The sequence below is a fragment of the Drosophila melanogaster genome, chromosome 2R (assembly GCF_000001215.4).
Source record: "Drosophila melanogaster chromosome 2R".
In the NCBI taxonomy this organism is placed as follows: domain Eukaryota; kingdom Metazoa; phylum Arthropoda; class Insecta; order Diptera; family Drosophilidae; genus Drosophila; species Drosophila melanogaster.
This window is the reverse complement of record NT_033778.4, coordinates 14,013,704-14,030,115: the sequence shown is the minus strand read 5'-3', so window position 1 is coordinate 14,030,115 and position 16,412 is coordinate 14,013,704. Positions and strand designations below refer to the sequence as shown.

At 40.8% G+C, this 16,412-nt stretch overlaps 2 protein-coding genes across 4 annotated transcripts in view; both read right to left on the bottom strand.

The window, feature by feature from the left end:
- Positions 1 to 16,412, bottom strand: part of mam (mastermind) — a 69,154-nt gene that overhangs the window by 30,241 nt on the left and 22,501 nt on the right. The window lies entirely within an intron of this gene.
- On the bottom strand, positions 1,020 to 1,496 carry CG18371 (uncharacterized protein). The gene has a single exon (NM_137079.2). The coding sequence runs from the start codon at positions 1,380 to 1,382 to the stop codon at positions 1,050 to 1,052; it is 333 nt and encodes a 110-aa protein (NP_610923.1). The 5' UTR covers positions 1,383 to 1,496; the 3' UTR covers positions 1,020 to 1,049.

Here is a 16,412-nt window from a genome sequence, read left to right as displayed (position 1 = left end):
CGCAACAACAACAGCTACAACGCCAACAGCTAGGCGCGCTGGGCAACTGGATTCTCGCTCCGAGTTACGAGTTACACTTGGACAACTCGAAAATGTGATAAGACATGCATGTGGCACTTTGATTTCAATCCGATTTTGATTTAAAACCACACGGGTTTAAATCGGAATAAGCATCATCAAATTCGGAAATATGGTATTTACAAACAGAGTTACACTTAATATTACTTAGTATATTACTTAAGAAACCAGCTTGCACTTTTCTAACAGCAGGCTAACACATGTAACTGTCAATAATGAAATTCGGAAACAGTACAGTGAACTTTCCAACACTTGAAATCTTAACTTCCTATGCAATAAATGCATTCGTTGAATAGACAGCGGATTACGTACATATATGTATACGTATAATTCATATATATATATCTACCGTTATTCTCATAACAGATAACATTTACCCAAAAATGCATTTCAAGGCATTTCCTTCCGCCTTGAGAAGTCACGACTTACTAGATTTTCACCTTCAATCAAATAGTCAATCTGTTCTTGTTCAGCGCACTGCGATAAATATTTGTGGCTCTCTGTTGTTATTCTAGATTTTCCTTATAGCCAGTATTGTCTGTTGCCTGTTGGCTGCTGTTTGTGTGCCGTAAAAACTCATTGCCAGTTTGGGGCGTCGCTCAACTGGAAATGTGGCCAAGCCGAGGCTAAAACTGAAGCTGAAGCTGAAGCTGCAGGTGTCTGTCTAACCAAGTCATCTCACATATATATATATATACATATGTACATATATTTACTTTGTAGATACATATATTAAAATAAGTACATAGTGGATGTGCCAGCCTCCATGTAATTGCGCTGAGCATTTCTTTGTGCGGCTTAATTAGTGGCTGGCAGCAGCCTGTTTTTCATTTTAGAGGTTTATAAATGATGCTCGCAGAAGCACAACTGGGCTCCATTCGTAGGCAGCTCAATTTAAAGGTCCAAACAAATAGTTACAGCAAATACACAGTTCCAATTTTCGGTAGTAGACTACAAGTCTAAATTCTTTATTAAATGGCCTTTTTCGTTGCTGCCACATTGTGGTAGCGAATCGAGAATCGGCTAAAGTTGTGCGAAGTGATCTCCTTGGTGGGCGTGAATTCCGCCCGCTCGATAATCGAGCGCGGACTGCCGATATTCAGTAGCCAGAACTTCAGCACGTTGACCTTGGGCAGTGTGCCCTCCAGCTGTCCCTTCACCGTGCCCTCGTCCGTGTTCATCACCCACCCGCGCACCTGGTTCATTGTGGCCAGATCTCGTGTCTGCTTCCGCAAACACACACCCTGTACTCGCCCGAAGAGTTCGAATCCGCAGGAGAAGATCTGTTCCGCTGGCTGCATCATCTTCAATATGCTTCGTTTTTTCTAGAAATAACTCCAACTTATTGTCGATCGAGAGAGAGATAGAAACAGAAACTCCACTTGTTGAAATTTAGTTGATTTTTGTCAGTGTTCGTTACAGGAATGTCGCAAGCTCCTAGATTCCCTTAAGCAGTTAAGTGTTTCCTTTCGGAATGTGCGCTCTGCAGCACAGTGAAACCCAAATAATGTTAACACAAGCAAAACTTGCTAAAATTAAATGTTAAACTACTGGGTGTCAATGATATCGCCATTATGTGCTTAAATTAAAATCGACGAAAGAAATAGGGAGTTTACGTTGGAAAAAGGAGCAGTGTATCGGCGAGAGCGCTAATGACATTGTATCTATTGTATATCCATAGCGTATAGCGTATCCCATATCAGCACTGGGGACTCATAAATCACTTGCCACACTCATTCGCACACACGCACACATTCACATGCGACGCCAAGTTCATCTCATGGCAATCCAATCAACTGGCAATGCCACAAAAGTTTGCAACCACCAAACCAGAGCCGAAACCCTCCCCCCCCCTTGTTCCTCTTGCCAGCAAGCCTCCTTCCTTCCCCCTTCCCCCTTCCCCTTCCCCTATGGCCCATGGACACATGAACACCCCCCTCGAAAATGGCAAAACACCACCTATGGGCAGCGCGAACAATAACTAGCGAGATAAACAGACAACATTCGGCGTTAATGCAAACGCGAAACGCCGACATCGCAGGCGATACTAAGGCAAATATTTAATACGATATTTATGGCCTAGGCACAGGATCAAGTGCAAGCGGGATGGGTAGACAGAAAGAGACCAAAAGGGAGAGCATGGGGAAATGAGGTCCTTTGAGCCAAGGTATTTGCAAAAGATGCCTGTGATAAATGACTACAGTTACAAGTACTCGTCCGACAGCTTCCAGAAATTGGTTTCCCGATGACTACATAAATTATACTTTTTCACAATTATGTCTAAGGTTTGTAAGGAAGACTATTAAATATTAACGATACGATATATTCTCTAGAAATTAACTGCTTTTCATTCTTCCACCCTGACGTTAGCGTGCAACCGAAAAGATTTTCCCCCTTTACCATCTACATTTTAAGAAACCAAACGTGTACGTATGTTGAAATGGCCCTAAAGCTGTCAATTTGGTTAAGCGAATTTAAAAGTTTTCGCAAAGTGGAACCAAAGGCTTCCAATTTGGCCGGCACACTGTGGCCAATCCAACTCGAACTCCGTTCGTCGTGTGCCCATTCAAATGAAACACAGCACGAGCCTCGGGTTCGTTTCGAGTTTCAGGTTGGATTTCAGGTTGAGACCGCCACCGACGTCTCCATCGAATTCGCAGTTCCGTCGCTGCCTCCGTCGACGTCCGTTCGATACTGTTGTTGTTGCTGCTGCTGCTGTTGTTGTTGTTGCCGTCGAGCCGAAGGTGAGCAAGCCAAATCAAACAAACCGAAGCGCAGCAAAAAAAAAAGTACGTTGAAACGCTTGAAGGGACTTCGCATGCCTCGCCGTTGGAGCTACGAACGAACGGGTATATATGTTTGTATGTACATGTAGGCATAAGTATAGGTATCGGTATATCTATAGATACTATAGCTCATGCTGTTGCTGCCAGAAACTGCGCTTCAATTGCGACAGCAGCAACAACAACAACAACAGCAAGTCGGTAAACAAAACTCAGCTTCTCCGAAGGCAAACTGCGTGAAGTGGGAGAAAGAGAGCCACCAGCAGCTAAGAGAGAAATTGTGAGAAATTGAGTGATCTTGCAGAACGGATAAACACCAGATAAGCAAGGCTAACAGGGAAAATTCAACTGCACTTAATCACTGATATCAACAAAGGGGGTTTCTTTAAAGATCAATTTTGTATATAAATATATATATATACATAAAGTGGTCATACCAAAAAATATGTATTATTGTTATTAAGTTATTTCCTTGTGGTCTTGATATCATCTTTATAGATTAGCTGATTTTCATAGTTGCAACATATTTCTTGGATTTTGAAGTTTCAGTTTCTGTTTAAAGTATGAACACCATGCTAATACTGTTTTCAAATACCTAAAAGTCAAAGCATTTTCCTATCGTTTCGTTCAAAATTTTTATTGTTCAGAACGTTTGGCCGCCAAGCCAAACGGCGCCAAGCACACACACACACACACACACACACACACACACACATTAACACAAATCAAATCGGAAAAGGCGAAACAAAAATAACAACAACTTGGAACAGCAACAACAACGTCAGCGCCAAGAACAACAATTAAATCGAATTGGAAATTAAAAATAAAAAAGTACAGTACTCGGTCTGTTTCAAGCCCACAGCGTTTTCCCCACCGTTTCTCCAAATTGAATTGAAATGCAAACGAAAGCTAAATACTAAAATTAGCTTAATATAATGTAAGGCAGACAGGGCAATAACAACAAGTGAATAGAAAATCAAAGCGAAGCATATAAAACGGCGATAATTCAAATGCAAAATGTAAACACTTCAAAGCCGCGCGACGGGGAAAGCGGTCGGAAAAGCGGAGGAAAAGCTGGGAAAAATACAGCTACAGTGGCATAGGAAAATTGGAATAATAAGAGAAAGAAGTCGAATGGCTGCGGAGTTCAAAAGGGGAGTGCTTGGGTGAGCAGCAGAAACTCGCACTACGAAGACTTGACTTGGCCTCTAATATCTCACTCACTCACGCACACACGCACATTAAATTGTTTACGCAAATGACAAAATTATTATGCAGTGCAGGGAGAAAAATGATGGCCTCTAAACGTAGTAGATATAAAAAATAAAGCCCAGATGGTAATATATTAACGGATATTAAAACGATATTCTAATTATAAATCTGATTTATACTCATTCCAATCTGATTTATCTTGAATGTCAGCGGATTCTCGAGAATCCACTCAGAATAGGGTTAAGCACACTCAATCGCTGAGTTGTCCCACGCTGCGTATACGTAACCCGTGATCTTGACTTATCAGGCTTATCAGAATAACTCGACGATGATGCAAACATTCCAGTAATGGCGACTCCTTAATGCTCGGATACTTAGCTTAACTTACGGTTTAATCTGCACAATATGCATATCTACACGGTACAACAATGCGTCGATGGGACAAACAAAGGGGGAAACTCACCTGCAACGAGAGAAAGAGAGACAAAATACTGATTAGCCACAAATGCAGCGTAAACGCAATGAGAATGATAAATCAACTGGCTAAAAATACAGCAAGCACAACGGCAACAACAACAACAACAACAAAATCACGTCAGCGGCCAAATAAGGCAAACAATTGCAAAAATCTGCATGTTGACGTCGCTGCCCGCGCCGACTGTGCAGTTGCGTCGCAGTCGAGGAGCTAAAAATATTTCACTCGGCTCGCTTAGAAAATCCAAAATTAGCTGGCACGGCGTGCGCACAAAATCCAAAATGAGGAACACAAAATGAGGCACAGTGGCGTGCGATCCACTTTCTAGCACTCAAAAATCAATAATGGCAGTATATGCAAATTAGGCTGCTAATTGATTTAATTCTATTAAAAAACTATTAAGTATACAAAGTCAATAGTTTAATAGTTTTTTTTTTTACTGGTTACATACCAGTAAGCATTTTATTGATTATTCAAAACAGTGAAAAATAATATCCTTTTTAATTTGACAAAATACGAACGAACTAAATTTCACACCCACTGTGCGGCGTTCGTGGCGTCACCGTTGAGCGACGACAGAGGCAGAGGCTGAGGCAGTGACGGCGAAGTCAACGCCGACGCTTACAGCGTGCGACAGCAGGTTGGCAGAAAGTCTGCCACTGATAACGGGAAATGGCATGCCAGCAACAGCGGCAGCAAAAGCAGCAACAATAAGGAGAGCCATCGACATTCACTCACTCTCTCACTCTTTCTCTTACCGGCTCCCCACTTTACTCACACACTCACTCGTTGGCGCTCTCGCCTCTTCCTCGCTCGCAGTGGCCATGTCTTCTATGCTCTCGTGGCTGGCAACGCTCACGCCAAAATAAACAACAAATGTAAAGTGCGCCCCTTTAGCAATGTGGTATGCACGGAGAAAAACCTACTACTGCACTTTTAATACAAGGAAATATTTTTAAAAATTTTGTTTTTTTTTTTTAAACCTAATTGGTAATCGAGTCTCGGGTTATCGCCTGAAGATGAGTTAGACCATTAATTGCATTTCCCGATTAAATGATTTGTTGCATACTTCAAGGACTGCATAAGATTTTCGTCCATAAAAAACTGCTATTATTTCTCCGTGTGTATAGGAAAAGCGGTCGCAGAGCCTACCCGCCACCCCCCCAAAACACCCAACCACCTAGGACAAGCCATGAAAATAAATATGTGGGCATAACAAAAATGAAAATTGTACGCGAAATGTGCCGCAAATGGCAGCAGATTTGCCATTAAAATTTACAAAGGGTCTTTCTCGGTGTTTCGGGATCCGAGTGGAAAACCGAGAGAAAACGGGGCAATGGCGAAGAGGGCAGGGAAATAGGGAGGAAAAAAACATAGACAAACAGTCGGAGGTAAAGCAAATCAAAACAAAACAAAGGAAACATCACAAAAACAAGCCAAGCAATCGCCCTGACTAAGTGACTCTTTCCCTCTCTGTTTAACCCGGGAGCAGCTACCTCGCTCGCACCCTCTTCTGCTAAATAACAGCTGTAAATTAACAGCCAGCGTTTTTAGAACGAGCAATTAAAGCTGTAATAAAGCAATTAGAAGTACAATTACCCAAAGTTTGTCCAATTTGTGTGAACAAAAATTAGAAAAGGTAAACAAGCAATGTTTCAAAGGAAAATCATGAAAAACCGTTTAAATTTAATATTTTTGAAAATAATATCGGTAATTATTTTGCATTTTTTAATGCTCATGCAACATTAATTTTTGACACCTTTGTATATCTAAAAAACAAATATTTATTTGCCACTCAAAGTTCATAATAAGTCAGGTGACATTACACATACGCAGTGTGGTGCGATGGCTAACCATATCGGAAAAATTGCATTTTCTGCTGCTGTTGTCAAGCACTGAAAGCCTCACATATGTTTTGTAAATTAATTAATAGTTTTTATTCGCGTGCGGATTGTTTAAATAAATCATTCACAGTGACAAAAACAACATTTTTTCGGTTAAATATAAATTACTAAGTTGAACATATTTTTTTTTTTGTTTTTTAAATTTGAATATCCATGTAAATTTCGTTTGCAGCGCAAAAAATAGTAATATTATATTGGCTAAATGACAGCGGCAGTGCTGACAATACCAATTAGCCTCTCGGTCAAGAAGAGTTGGCCAATAGATGACACGAACAAGCCGCAAGGGGAAACGGACGATAAAACTAGTGTGAGGAAATAAATGGAAAGCCTTAATTAACAGGGCCAACTGTTAATGAAATTGTTTGGTAAACGGACTGTGTTTAAAAGAATAAAATGACCAAAACAGTTGACGCTTTAAAAATGTTATCCAAAAGTGATTAAAATATATGGTAATTGAAAAACTATAGAATGTGAACTAAATAAAAATATATAAAAAAATATTAAAAAATATAACTAAAGTAACTAAAATATACCAAACACGAAGTGATCTAGACAAAAGAGGGCAGTTATTTTTCTTAATGATTTTAAAATATTACGTATACGCATACGAAAAATGTCCCTTTTACCATTCTCATAGGTTAAGTACATTTTTGACTTCGTTACTTTGACATGTACAGCCTATTCTATGCAATTTCTGCTCGATTTCAGTTCCTTTTGTTGTTTCTTTTCGTCTTCATTTTGACGGCAACGATTTGCAATCAACTTAATTGAATTTTGTTTTGATGCAATGACGAAGGCATAGTGCAAAGACGGGCGGAAAAATGGGTGGCGGCGAGGCGAAAAGGGTTGTCACGCCTTCTGCAATTGTCTTAGCTGCTTGTCGTCAAGTGGATTTGCTGGTGGAGAACTATAGTTGTTATTGCTTTGGCCTTTTGTTGTTGGGCGATATTCAATTAAGCGACATCGTCGACGTCGCCATTTAACGAAATGCAATTTTCACTCTATTTATTTATTTTGCCTCAGTGTGAACTTTTGTTTGTTTATGTCAACGCAGAATGTGGAATAGCAACAACAAAATCAGTTCATTCGATCAGCGAAGATTGAGGTGATTTTATGAGCAGGGCAAAGTTACGCGTTGGCTGGGGTAACAAATTTGGTAGTGGGAGGCAATTAACAGTATCCAGGCTGGCAAATTTCACAATTTTTCGTCAATAATTGAGCAAGGAAAGCGGGCAGACAATCTCCATGTCCAGGACATGCGCACTTAAGCCAGAAACTTAAAGCCAGGCCACAAATTGCACAGAGTGAGCGTTGGGGATTGTGGTGATTGGGTGGGGTAGTAAGTGAAGCGCGTGGGGGAAGGGGGGGGGTGGTTAAGGGGGTGACCGAAAGCAGACCGACTGTTGTCCTGTAAATGTAAATGGCACCCACACACGAAGCGAAGGTGGCCGATGAGATTGTCTCGAATGCCGAATACCGTTAAGATTGTTACCAAAATACAGAATACTTCAGATATAGATAGTTGGCAAAGGAAAGGGGGATTAGCCATCTAAGGATGCACAGAGAGAAATAAACTAGTTTTGCATTTTTGCCAACAAAATCAAAACGTTTCTTTTCCTATTTTATAATAAAATTTCTTTGCTTGGTTATAGGTTTTATATATATTTGGTAAATTTGAAATATATTTTAGGAAATTAATGAATAAGATATTTTTACTTCGATTTACATATAACTCTTCCACAGATTTTCGAACTTAACAGGCATTACTTTTAATCACAAATTTTTGTGCGGTGCATTGTCGTGCGGCATATGCCACAAAACTGTGCAACGTGCGGCTCCCTCGCTCTTTCTCTCAGCTAATGTAGACAAATTTTTATCGCCTGCTAAAGTTTTGTGGGAAATTTGGTTTTTTTTTTTTCTTCGGATGCCGAGCCCTCGGGGGAGGATTTTTGTAGGCGGCAGGATAGCAGGCAAGGGATATATCTTTGCACAAGGGGTAGATGACGATTTTGTGCTTGTTGACGCTAAATAGGCTCGTTTCTCTGCCGTTAATAATAATAGTTATGATTATGATGATGACGACACTGGCCCAAGATGAGGCGAAAGTGTTGATAAAACACGGCGGATAACACAACGATTACGGGGAGCGATGGGGGTGAAGTCATTGAAGCTTCAAGGGCCTCAATCAAAATTATTAATTTAGCAGGACATCCAAAAGTTGCTGATGACAGGACACAAGGGGTTTGGGTCAAGCCAAAATGTCAACGAGTTTGAAAATTGCTACAATACGGGGTTATAAGCCATAAATTAGAAGAGAATGTAATGGGTCTCCATCGAGAGAGTATCTTAAAGCAATAAGTTTAGTACCGAAACTAAATAAAAACCGAAAACCTAGTTCTATACTAATGACTCTTAGTTTAAGCTTTAATTCCCAAATGTGCGCAACCGAAGGCAGAATATTTCAGCACCCACGTAATGCCTCCACTTGCAACTCAATGAAGCATTTGTAAATTGTTTAAACAAATCCTGCTCCTTTGCCTGCTTGAGCTCCTAATCACCAGCAAACAAAAGTCAAATCAAAAACGAAGCCCAGGAAAAAGATTGAAACCGCACAGTGAAAGGGGCTGGGGAGGGGGCCCGCAAAATGGGGATATGTATGGGGTTTGGGGAAATGGGAAATGCGAGGAAAACTGAAGAGAGAGTGTGCAGCTAACAAGCAAAACGTCAACGGCGAGGCTGACGAGAGCGACAACATCGTTGCAAGCGACTTCCAATTATTTTTTATATTTCTCTGCAGCAACAAAAGGCACTCCAGAACAGGGGCGTCGTTGCAAGGGGGGCATGCATCTCCGCCTCGGCTGGCTTGGCTGATGCAAAAGTGGATTATGTGGCTGCCTCAACAATCTTCTTCTTTTTTTTTTTCTTTTATTCACCCCATATTTTGTTCGTTTTCGCTTTCCTTGCACTTCTTGGCCAAGCGGAGGGGCGTGCGTGAAAAGTGGGCGCGGCACTCAATAGAGTGGCACAGTTTGTTGAGGGGGGAAACATGCAAATGGGGGGTTATGGGGGGGATAGGTGTTTTACTTTTTTCAGGGGCTGGGAACAACCACAAGCATTGATGTAAGGCCCCTGGAAATCTGGGGAATTACTACTGCATTCATAAGCGCATAAATCAAATTCATTCTTAATTTGAAAATCAAAGTAAAGACCTTAAATTTTTAACCACCCGCGGGTGTCCTAAGTGTCCTAAGGCCACAACTAGGTTAGTTTAATAGTACATTATAACTCCACCTAATCTTTAAGTTAATGCTGCAAACCACATTACCTAAACTAAATTTGCAAGCTCTTTAATTCACTTAAAATTTAAGTCATTTTTTGTTATGCTTTTAAATGTTACTGTTTCTTTGATGTTAGTTATAGTTTGCTGTAAAATATATGCTACGAATCTTAAAAATACCCTTTGCTCAATGTGAGAACTGAAATCTAGACCCAATTTTATATTCAATCGCAGCTAATAAAAAGAAAGGCCTGTATTTTCGGTCTACATGCCATCGGCTGGGAAATCAAGTGGAGGAATACAGACTACAAATATTGAAGTCTTTCATGGTGCAAACAAAGCTTTTAAGCTTCGTTGAGTTTAACACAAATACACACAGACACACACCGGCATACATACCATAATACATGTATAGTCACTCACTCTGATATGGGGGACAGACCTGCCACGCCCCCCCCTCGCTTTCACTAGCCACACTCCGCCCCCTTTAGAACCACAGAGGCGCCCCATTGCAGAAGCTTCAAAACCAACGAAGAACAGCAAGGAGAAGAGGCGCAGAAAGGGGCCGGAGAAATGTGGAGAAAGGGGAGCGGGCACACGTTGCCTGCCATATGCGACACTTGAGAAGGAGGAAGGGTGAGGGCAGTAGGAGGTGTTCGGAGGCAGTGGTGATGGCACTGGGGCATGGGCGCCGGTTCGCAGGAGGTCGTCGAAGGGGGTAGCCGAGTGGGCTGATTGCCGGCTGACTGACTGAAAGAGACTGCGTGCCACGTCTCCTCGGTGCCCCCATGGACACACAGTATCCGCAAAAAAAGGTTGCAACCCCAAAAAAGGTGCTTTAAAATATTAAGCAAGCCAGCAGTACTCAGATACAATTGGAACATTCATATAATATGAATAGGGATTTTCAGGAAATTGTTATAGAAACATATGCTTAAATATATACAGAGAACTTTCAGTCATTAGGCGCATTATTATTATTTTATTCTGATTAATAGTCAAAGGAACTTTTGCTGGATCACAAATACTGTTTACTTTTCAATTGCAATAAAAATCTGTACATTTTCCTTTTGTTTAGCCCCTTTCCCGAACTTTTCTAATCCACTGTGCTCACGCCGTGCGTTCCTATACTTCAGGTTACATGAGACCGCACGCTCTGTCCCGCTCGCTCGCCTATATGCTATCTCTGTTCCGCTGCTCCGATTCTGTCGCTACTGCGCTCTGCAGACAAATTTCTATAAATTATGCATTGTGTGTGTAAACACGACAAGTTGAATTGAAATTACGGATTTAAATGTGAACCAAAGATATTTTATAGCTCTATCTGAGTGTGCTTATATATACAAAAACGTGGGCTGCAAAAACGAAATAAAATCAAAACGAATAAGGGGATGAGGGGACTGGGGGCTGGGGTGTGCAACCCTTTTTGCCTTTTTGTCTCAGCTGTTCGGCTTTCATCGGCCGACAAAGTTTCGCAAAGGCACAAAATCAACAATCTCATAAATTTAATTGCTTCAAGTGAATTCTGCCGCCAATTGTCCAGTTGCAAGTCCCCTTGCCACCCCGTTGAACCCCCTCCCCCCCCTTTTTTAAGTCGTTCCACTGACTGTGCCTTCCTCGCTGTCTCATTGTCACCTTTTGAACTTCCGGCGGCGGCGGCGGCGGCGGCAACTCTTTTCGCCTCTCGCTTCTCGCAGTGTATGATGTATCACCCTGGGGGAAAAAAAACCCAGTCAAACGTAAACTTTTCCACTTGTCGGATGGACACTCATTGTCTCACATCCACGATTCATTTAACATTTCTATTTGTTGGAGGCGAGTTTTGTTTATTTGCAAACATTTCGTCACTGCTGACATTGATGACGATGACGTTGCGCCTCCTTTTCGATTCGTTTTCGTCTTTTGCCAGCCGCTTTGTTTTTTTTTTTTTTGTTGTTGTAAAATGCCCATTTATTTTTAACATTTTAAAACGTCAACAGTGCACACAAAAGCCGACTCAATGACGCAACGAGAGCGATAAAACTCATACCGAGTATGATGGTGAAAATGGTTTATCGCATTGTAAGTGTAACACACATTAAGTCTGGTGATATAAGCAGTTTAAAATATGATTTATTCAAGTTGAACTCTTGTTGATTTACAGAATTTAATGTTCTGTAAAGTTACTGTTTCCAAATTTAAGCTTACAAATTGCAAGTGTTGTAAAACGCGATAGTTAACTGATATTTCGAAATACTATATTTATATATAATTAAGTAGTTCAATTAGTTATCTTTGTTTCGTTTAGTGCAGACGTAATACATGCATAAGTACATAACCGTTTCTAACTACTACAAAATCGCGAACTTGAAAATACTTTTTTTTTGCTACAAAATTACACAGATATAAAACGTTATGTGTATAAAGTACGACGAGTACTGTACCTTCGCTGAAATCTATATCATCACTTATGTAAACATTGTCCCAGCCTCAAAAGCGACTTTTTCGCATTTGAAGTCAATAAGATGGGTGAAAGGGGGTTGCTGATGGCAATGGCGGTAGAACGGGCAGTGGTACCGGGGGGGTTGGATGAGGGTCAAGTGAGGGGCCCATGCAGTGTAATGAATAAATGAGCATACAAATACGCTTTCACGCACACACGTGGCCGTGTATTTGTGCAGTTAATTTGCCATTTCCGCTCCAGTAAAGTAATGAAAAATGTTTTTTTTTTTTCATGCGGCTGCTGCTGGCCGTTGCTGTTCTACAAATCCCCGTAAAGTACCCACCCAAAAAACCCCACCGTAAACCTATGTTTACCCACCATGGAATTGGTCAAGTGCCATTGTTCCAGGATTCGGGCTGCTAGCCATAAACGCTAATCACTTCGAGAGGCATTTGTCCATATGCCGTATATATTAAGTATACGCCGCGTGGTCATCACAGAAGATGGAGTTTAAGCGCAATTGCCGGGTACACTGCTAACACGAAGCTCATTAGAGTATTAGGTCTGGCAGTTTTCCCATGCAAATTGAAAAGTGCAGGTGGAAAACTGAAAGCAGAATCTCATGAACGTTAAATAGAGGGAGAAAATGCAAATGAAAATGTTTGGTAAGGGAAAAACATCAAGCAATCAATGGGTGTTGGCTTCGTTTTAGACTCTGTTATGATGTTGTTGATGTCACATGTTGCACGGACATAATCGTTATGGTTATTGGCAGGACGTTATAGACACAAGCCAACCAGCGGGTGGTGGGGGTGGTTTGATTTTGCGGGGTAGTTATGGAAAACGGAAAGAGCCAAACATGATGAAAGTATGCGAAACTGTGATGAAAAAAATCTGGTTTGATATACAGCTTTCAGGGATGAACCGAACTTTATAAGTTCGATAAGTGTAAGAGATATAGGGAAACTACAGAAGTATGTCTAAAAGTATCAATAACCCAAACGGACTCAATCATTTATGAAAGTGTAATGGGATTGATTTCAAAATGTGGCACACATAATAAATCAATTCATTGAGGGTAGAACTTAATACATTTTAAAGCCAACTGACACATGGGGATGATTTTTTAAAAGCATATTATATTTTATCAACACACTAAAATGAGCTCATTAATCATTTATGAAGGCTAATGCTGGGGAATTTATAACTAGAGTTTTATTGTTTTCAGAATATAGGTATACGATGGCCGGATTGAAAACGATGCCGTAATTAACATAACTAACTTTGAAAATCATCTTTCCGAAATGCCATTACCATTACCAATACCATTACCAATTTCCCAGCTCCATTTGCATTCCCTGGACTGTTTTTATGGCCGGACAAATCAATCGAGCACATTTGCCTTTGACACACGAGCCGTGTTTGGCTTAATTTTGCATATAAAACCCGCTCTTCATCAGCTTTTCCATTTCCCGGCCAAGCGGGCCGAAGCTCATTTCATGTAATCGACACACAAATTGAATGCAAGCCCGGGGACCTCGACATCCTTTGGGAACAGGACGAGGACGCGGACGTGGACGAGGATGTGGAAGTGGATATGGATATGGATGTGGATGTGGATGCCAAAGTGCATAAAGGAAGCCCAGAATGGCGCCTGACTGGCGTCATTCAAGGGTTAACTATTCCCATCGAAACGAGCTGGTCATTTGAAGTGAAAAGTGTTCAAGTGCTGAAGATTACACAAATATTTGCAGCTCATCGAGAATATACAACATTTCTCTCCATCTGCCATTCATTTCAAATCAATTTAATTAGCCAAAATACATTGTCGTTTAAGGTATATTTATGTCGCTTAATGCGAATGTTCATAATCCTGGGCAGTTGTTAATGTGGGCGGTAAGTAGGCTTATTGAAAATAAAAGTAAGTAAAGTGTATCCAAGTTAGCGTGTGTGTATCTGTGTGTTTTCCTAGTGAGTGGTGTGTATGTGTGTGTGGGCACAACTTCAAAATGAGTTTATCGATTTTAAAGGCCAAAGCGAAAGAGCAACAGCAAAAGCAAAGGACGAAAAGGGGAAGAAGTTCCGCCTGGTTTGTTTTGCTGATGATGTGTGGATGGCTCGCAAAAAAAGAAAAGGAAAACGAGAAAGAGAATTCCCCTGGCCACCTTAATGAAAATCCCTAAATAAAAACGAAGAAAAAAAATAATAGGTGCGATTACCAGGCGATTATTATTTAAGGGTTAAAAATCTGCAGCCAGCCACTCGACGAAACCGCACACACACACACACACACACACCCACACCCGCTCACTCACACACCTACTCCTCAAACATTTCATCATTTTCTGTTACGCCTTTCTCTTGTTTATTATTTTTGCCCCGGCAACAACAATAAGAACAACAGCTTTGCAACGACAAACGTAAAGCAATTAAAATGTTTAAGACAATTGACAAAAGCCAGACTCAAGAACTTAAAGCTCGCAGGGCCAAAAGAGCTTTGACGGCCCGAAAAACTCGAAGGATGGCAAAAGGATAAACGGCCGGATGGTCGCATGGATGGCAGGAAAGCAGGAAGGCGATGGAAAAGCTCCACTTCTTGTGGAAAATTGCATTTTTAATATGCAATGAAATTTGCCAAACATAATAAATAAAAGATGCAAAATTCATTGCGAATATAGGCGTGCTGCATGTGTGTGTGTGTGTGTGTGTGTGTATGTGTGTGTGTGAGCAGGGCAACTGCCTCTCGAACTTCCTCTTCATTTAGCTTTATTTTTGAATCCCAGTGCAAGGCACAAGGATATCACGCACAGTAAAGAAGCCTTTGAGGTGCATTTGCAATATGCCACAACTTCTAACTTCGATGGAAATGAGCAATGCGTGACAAACACGCAATTTGGCCCATTGTGCAAGACGCACAGTGGTAGAAATCGTTCATGTGCTGGTTAAAAAGTATTGTCATAAATATATATAAAAGCAAACAGAATTGTATGCAATAAAAAATATATTTTTAAACATATTTTTACGATTTAAATGATGTAGAACATTATAATTGAATGCATTGAATGCAATATTTATCATAGCTTAATTACCATTTTAAAAAAGTTGGACACATTCAGTTTAAAATTCTTGGCCCAGCTTCAGCTTATTGGCCAAGATGATGCAATAAATGATAAGAAATAATCGTACGAATTGCCTTTTGCAACAATATTATTCCCGTTAAGCTCGGCAATAATTTATGCCGGCGTCTATATATCCCGCACATCATTTGCTATATACTGCATATATCAATCCATGTATCCCCCCTCATCTGTAGTCAAGTGCAGGCCGCATTCAGTTTTCCGTCTGCAATTCGTTTTCTTTGGTTTTTTTTTCGGCTGTTTGCCTTCTCCCATTTGTCGAAATGGAATCGATTTTGTTGAAGCCACGGCGGTAGTGCCGCTGTCCGCCATCCCTCTCCCCCCACCCCCTTTGGCCACCTCTTTCTCTTTTCGCGCCCCTCTGCTTTTTGCGACTTACAGCCCCCTTTTCTTCTTTTACTTTTTTTTTTTTGTTGAACCCACTCAAGCCTCTCCATATCTTCGTTAGGCCAAAAGACAGAGCACGCAAGGGGTGCAGACTGTTAGGTGAATCCCTACACCCCACCACCCTTTGCAGAAGACATGGGCGTAGGGGGATGACGCAAAAGGGGGATTTGGCCCACCCCCCGTGTGGGCGGTGTGGCAATTTTCGGTCTGGCCCACAGAGTTCGATGGCAAGGCGAAGATAAATGATGCATTTAACAAAAATGTGTAAAATGTTTGAAATACATAAATTTTCAACAAGTTGAACAAGAAAGCCTGGCGAAAAGAGTTTGGAATAATGTGTTATAAATAAAACATTGTGCCAGGACAATGAATATAGTTTTTTCTTAAACTTACAACCAAACATATTCAGGTATTTCGTTCAAATATTTATAGCTTTCGAAGTACTACATATATGTACAAATGTAATGCCACAAAAATTTTAAATGGATTTAGAAGTTGCTTCTGAAAAGTTCTGAAAACTACCAAAGTTGGAAACAATCGGTTTTAAAATCTGCCTTTGCTTTAATTAAATGTTTAGTAAATTACTATTCAAAACGAGTCACACAACTGGTCTCCTATAGAATTTCACTGTGTTTTTCTCATGTTTATAGTAGAATTTCACCTTAACTACCTCTATTTATATAAATTACCCGCTCGTCGCAATGTAAGCAACTTTTTAGGCCACGCCCACGGCCGAA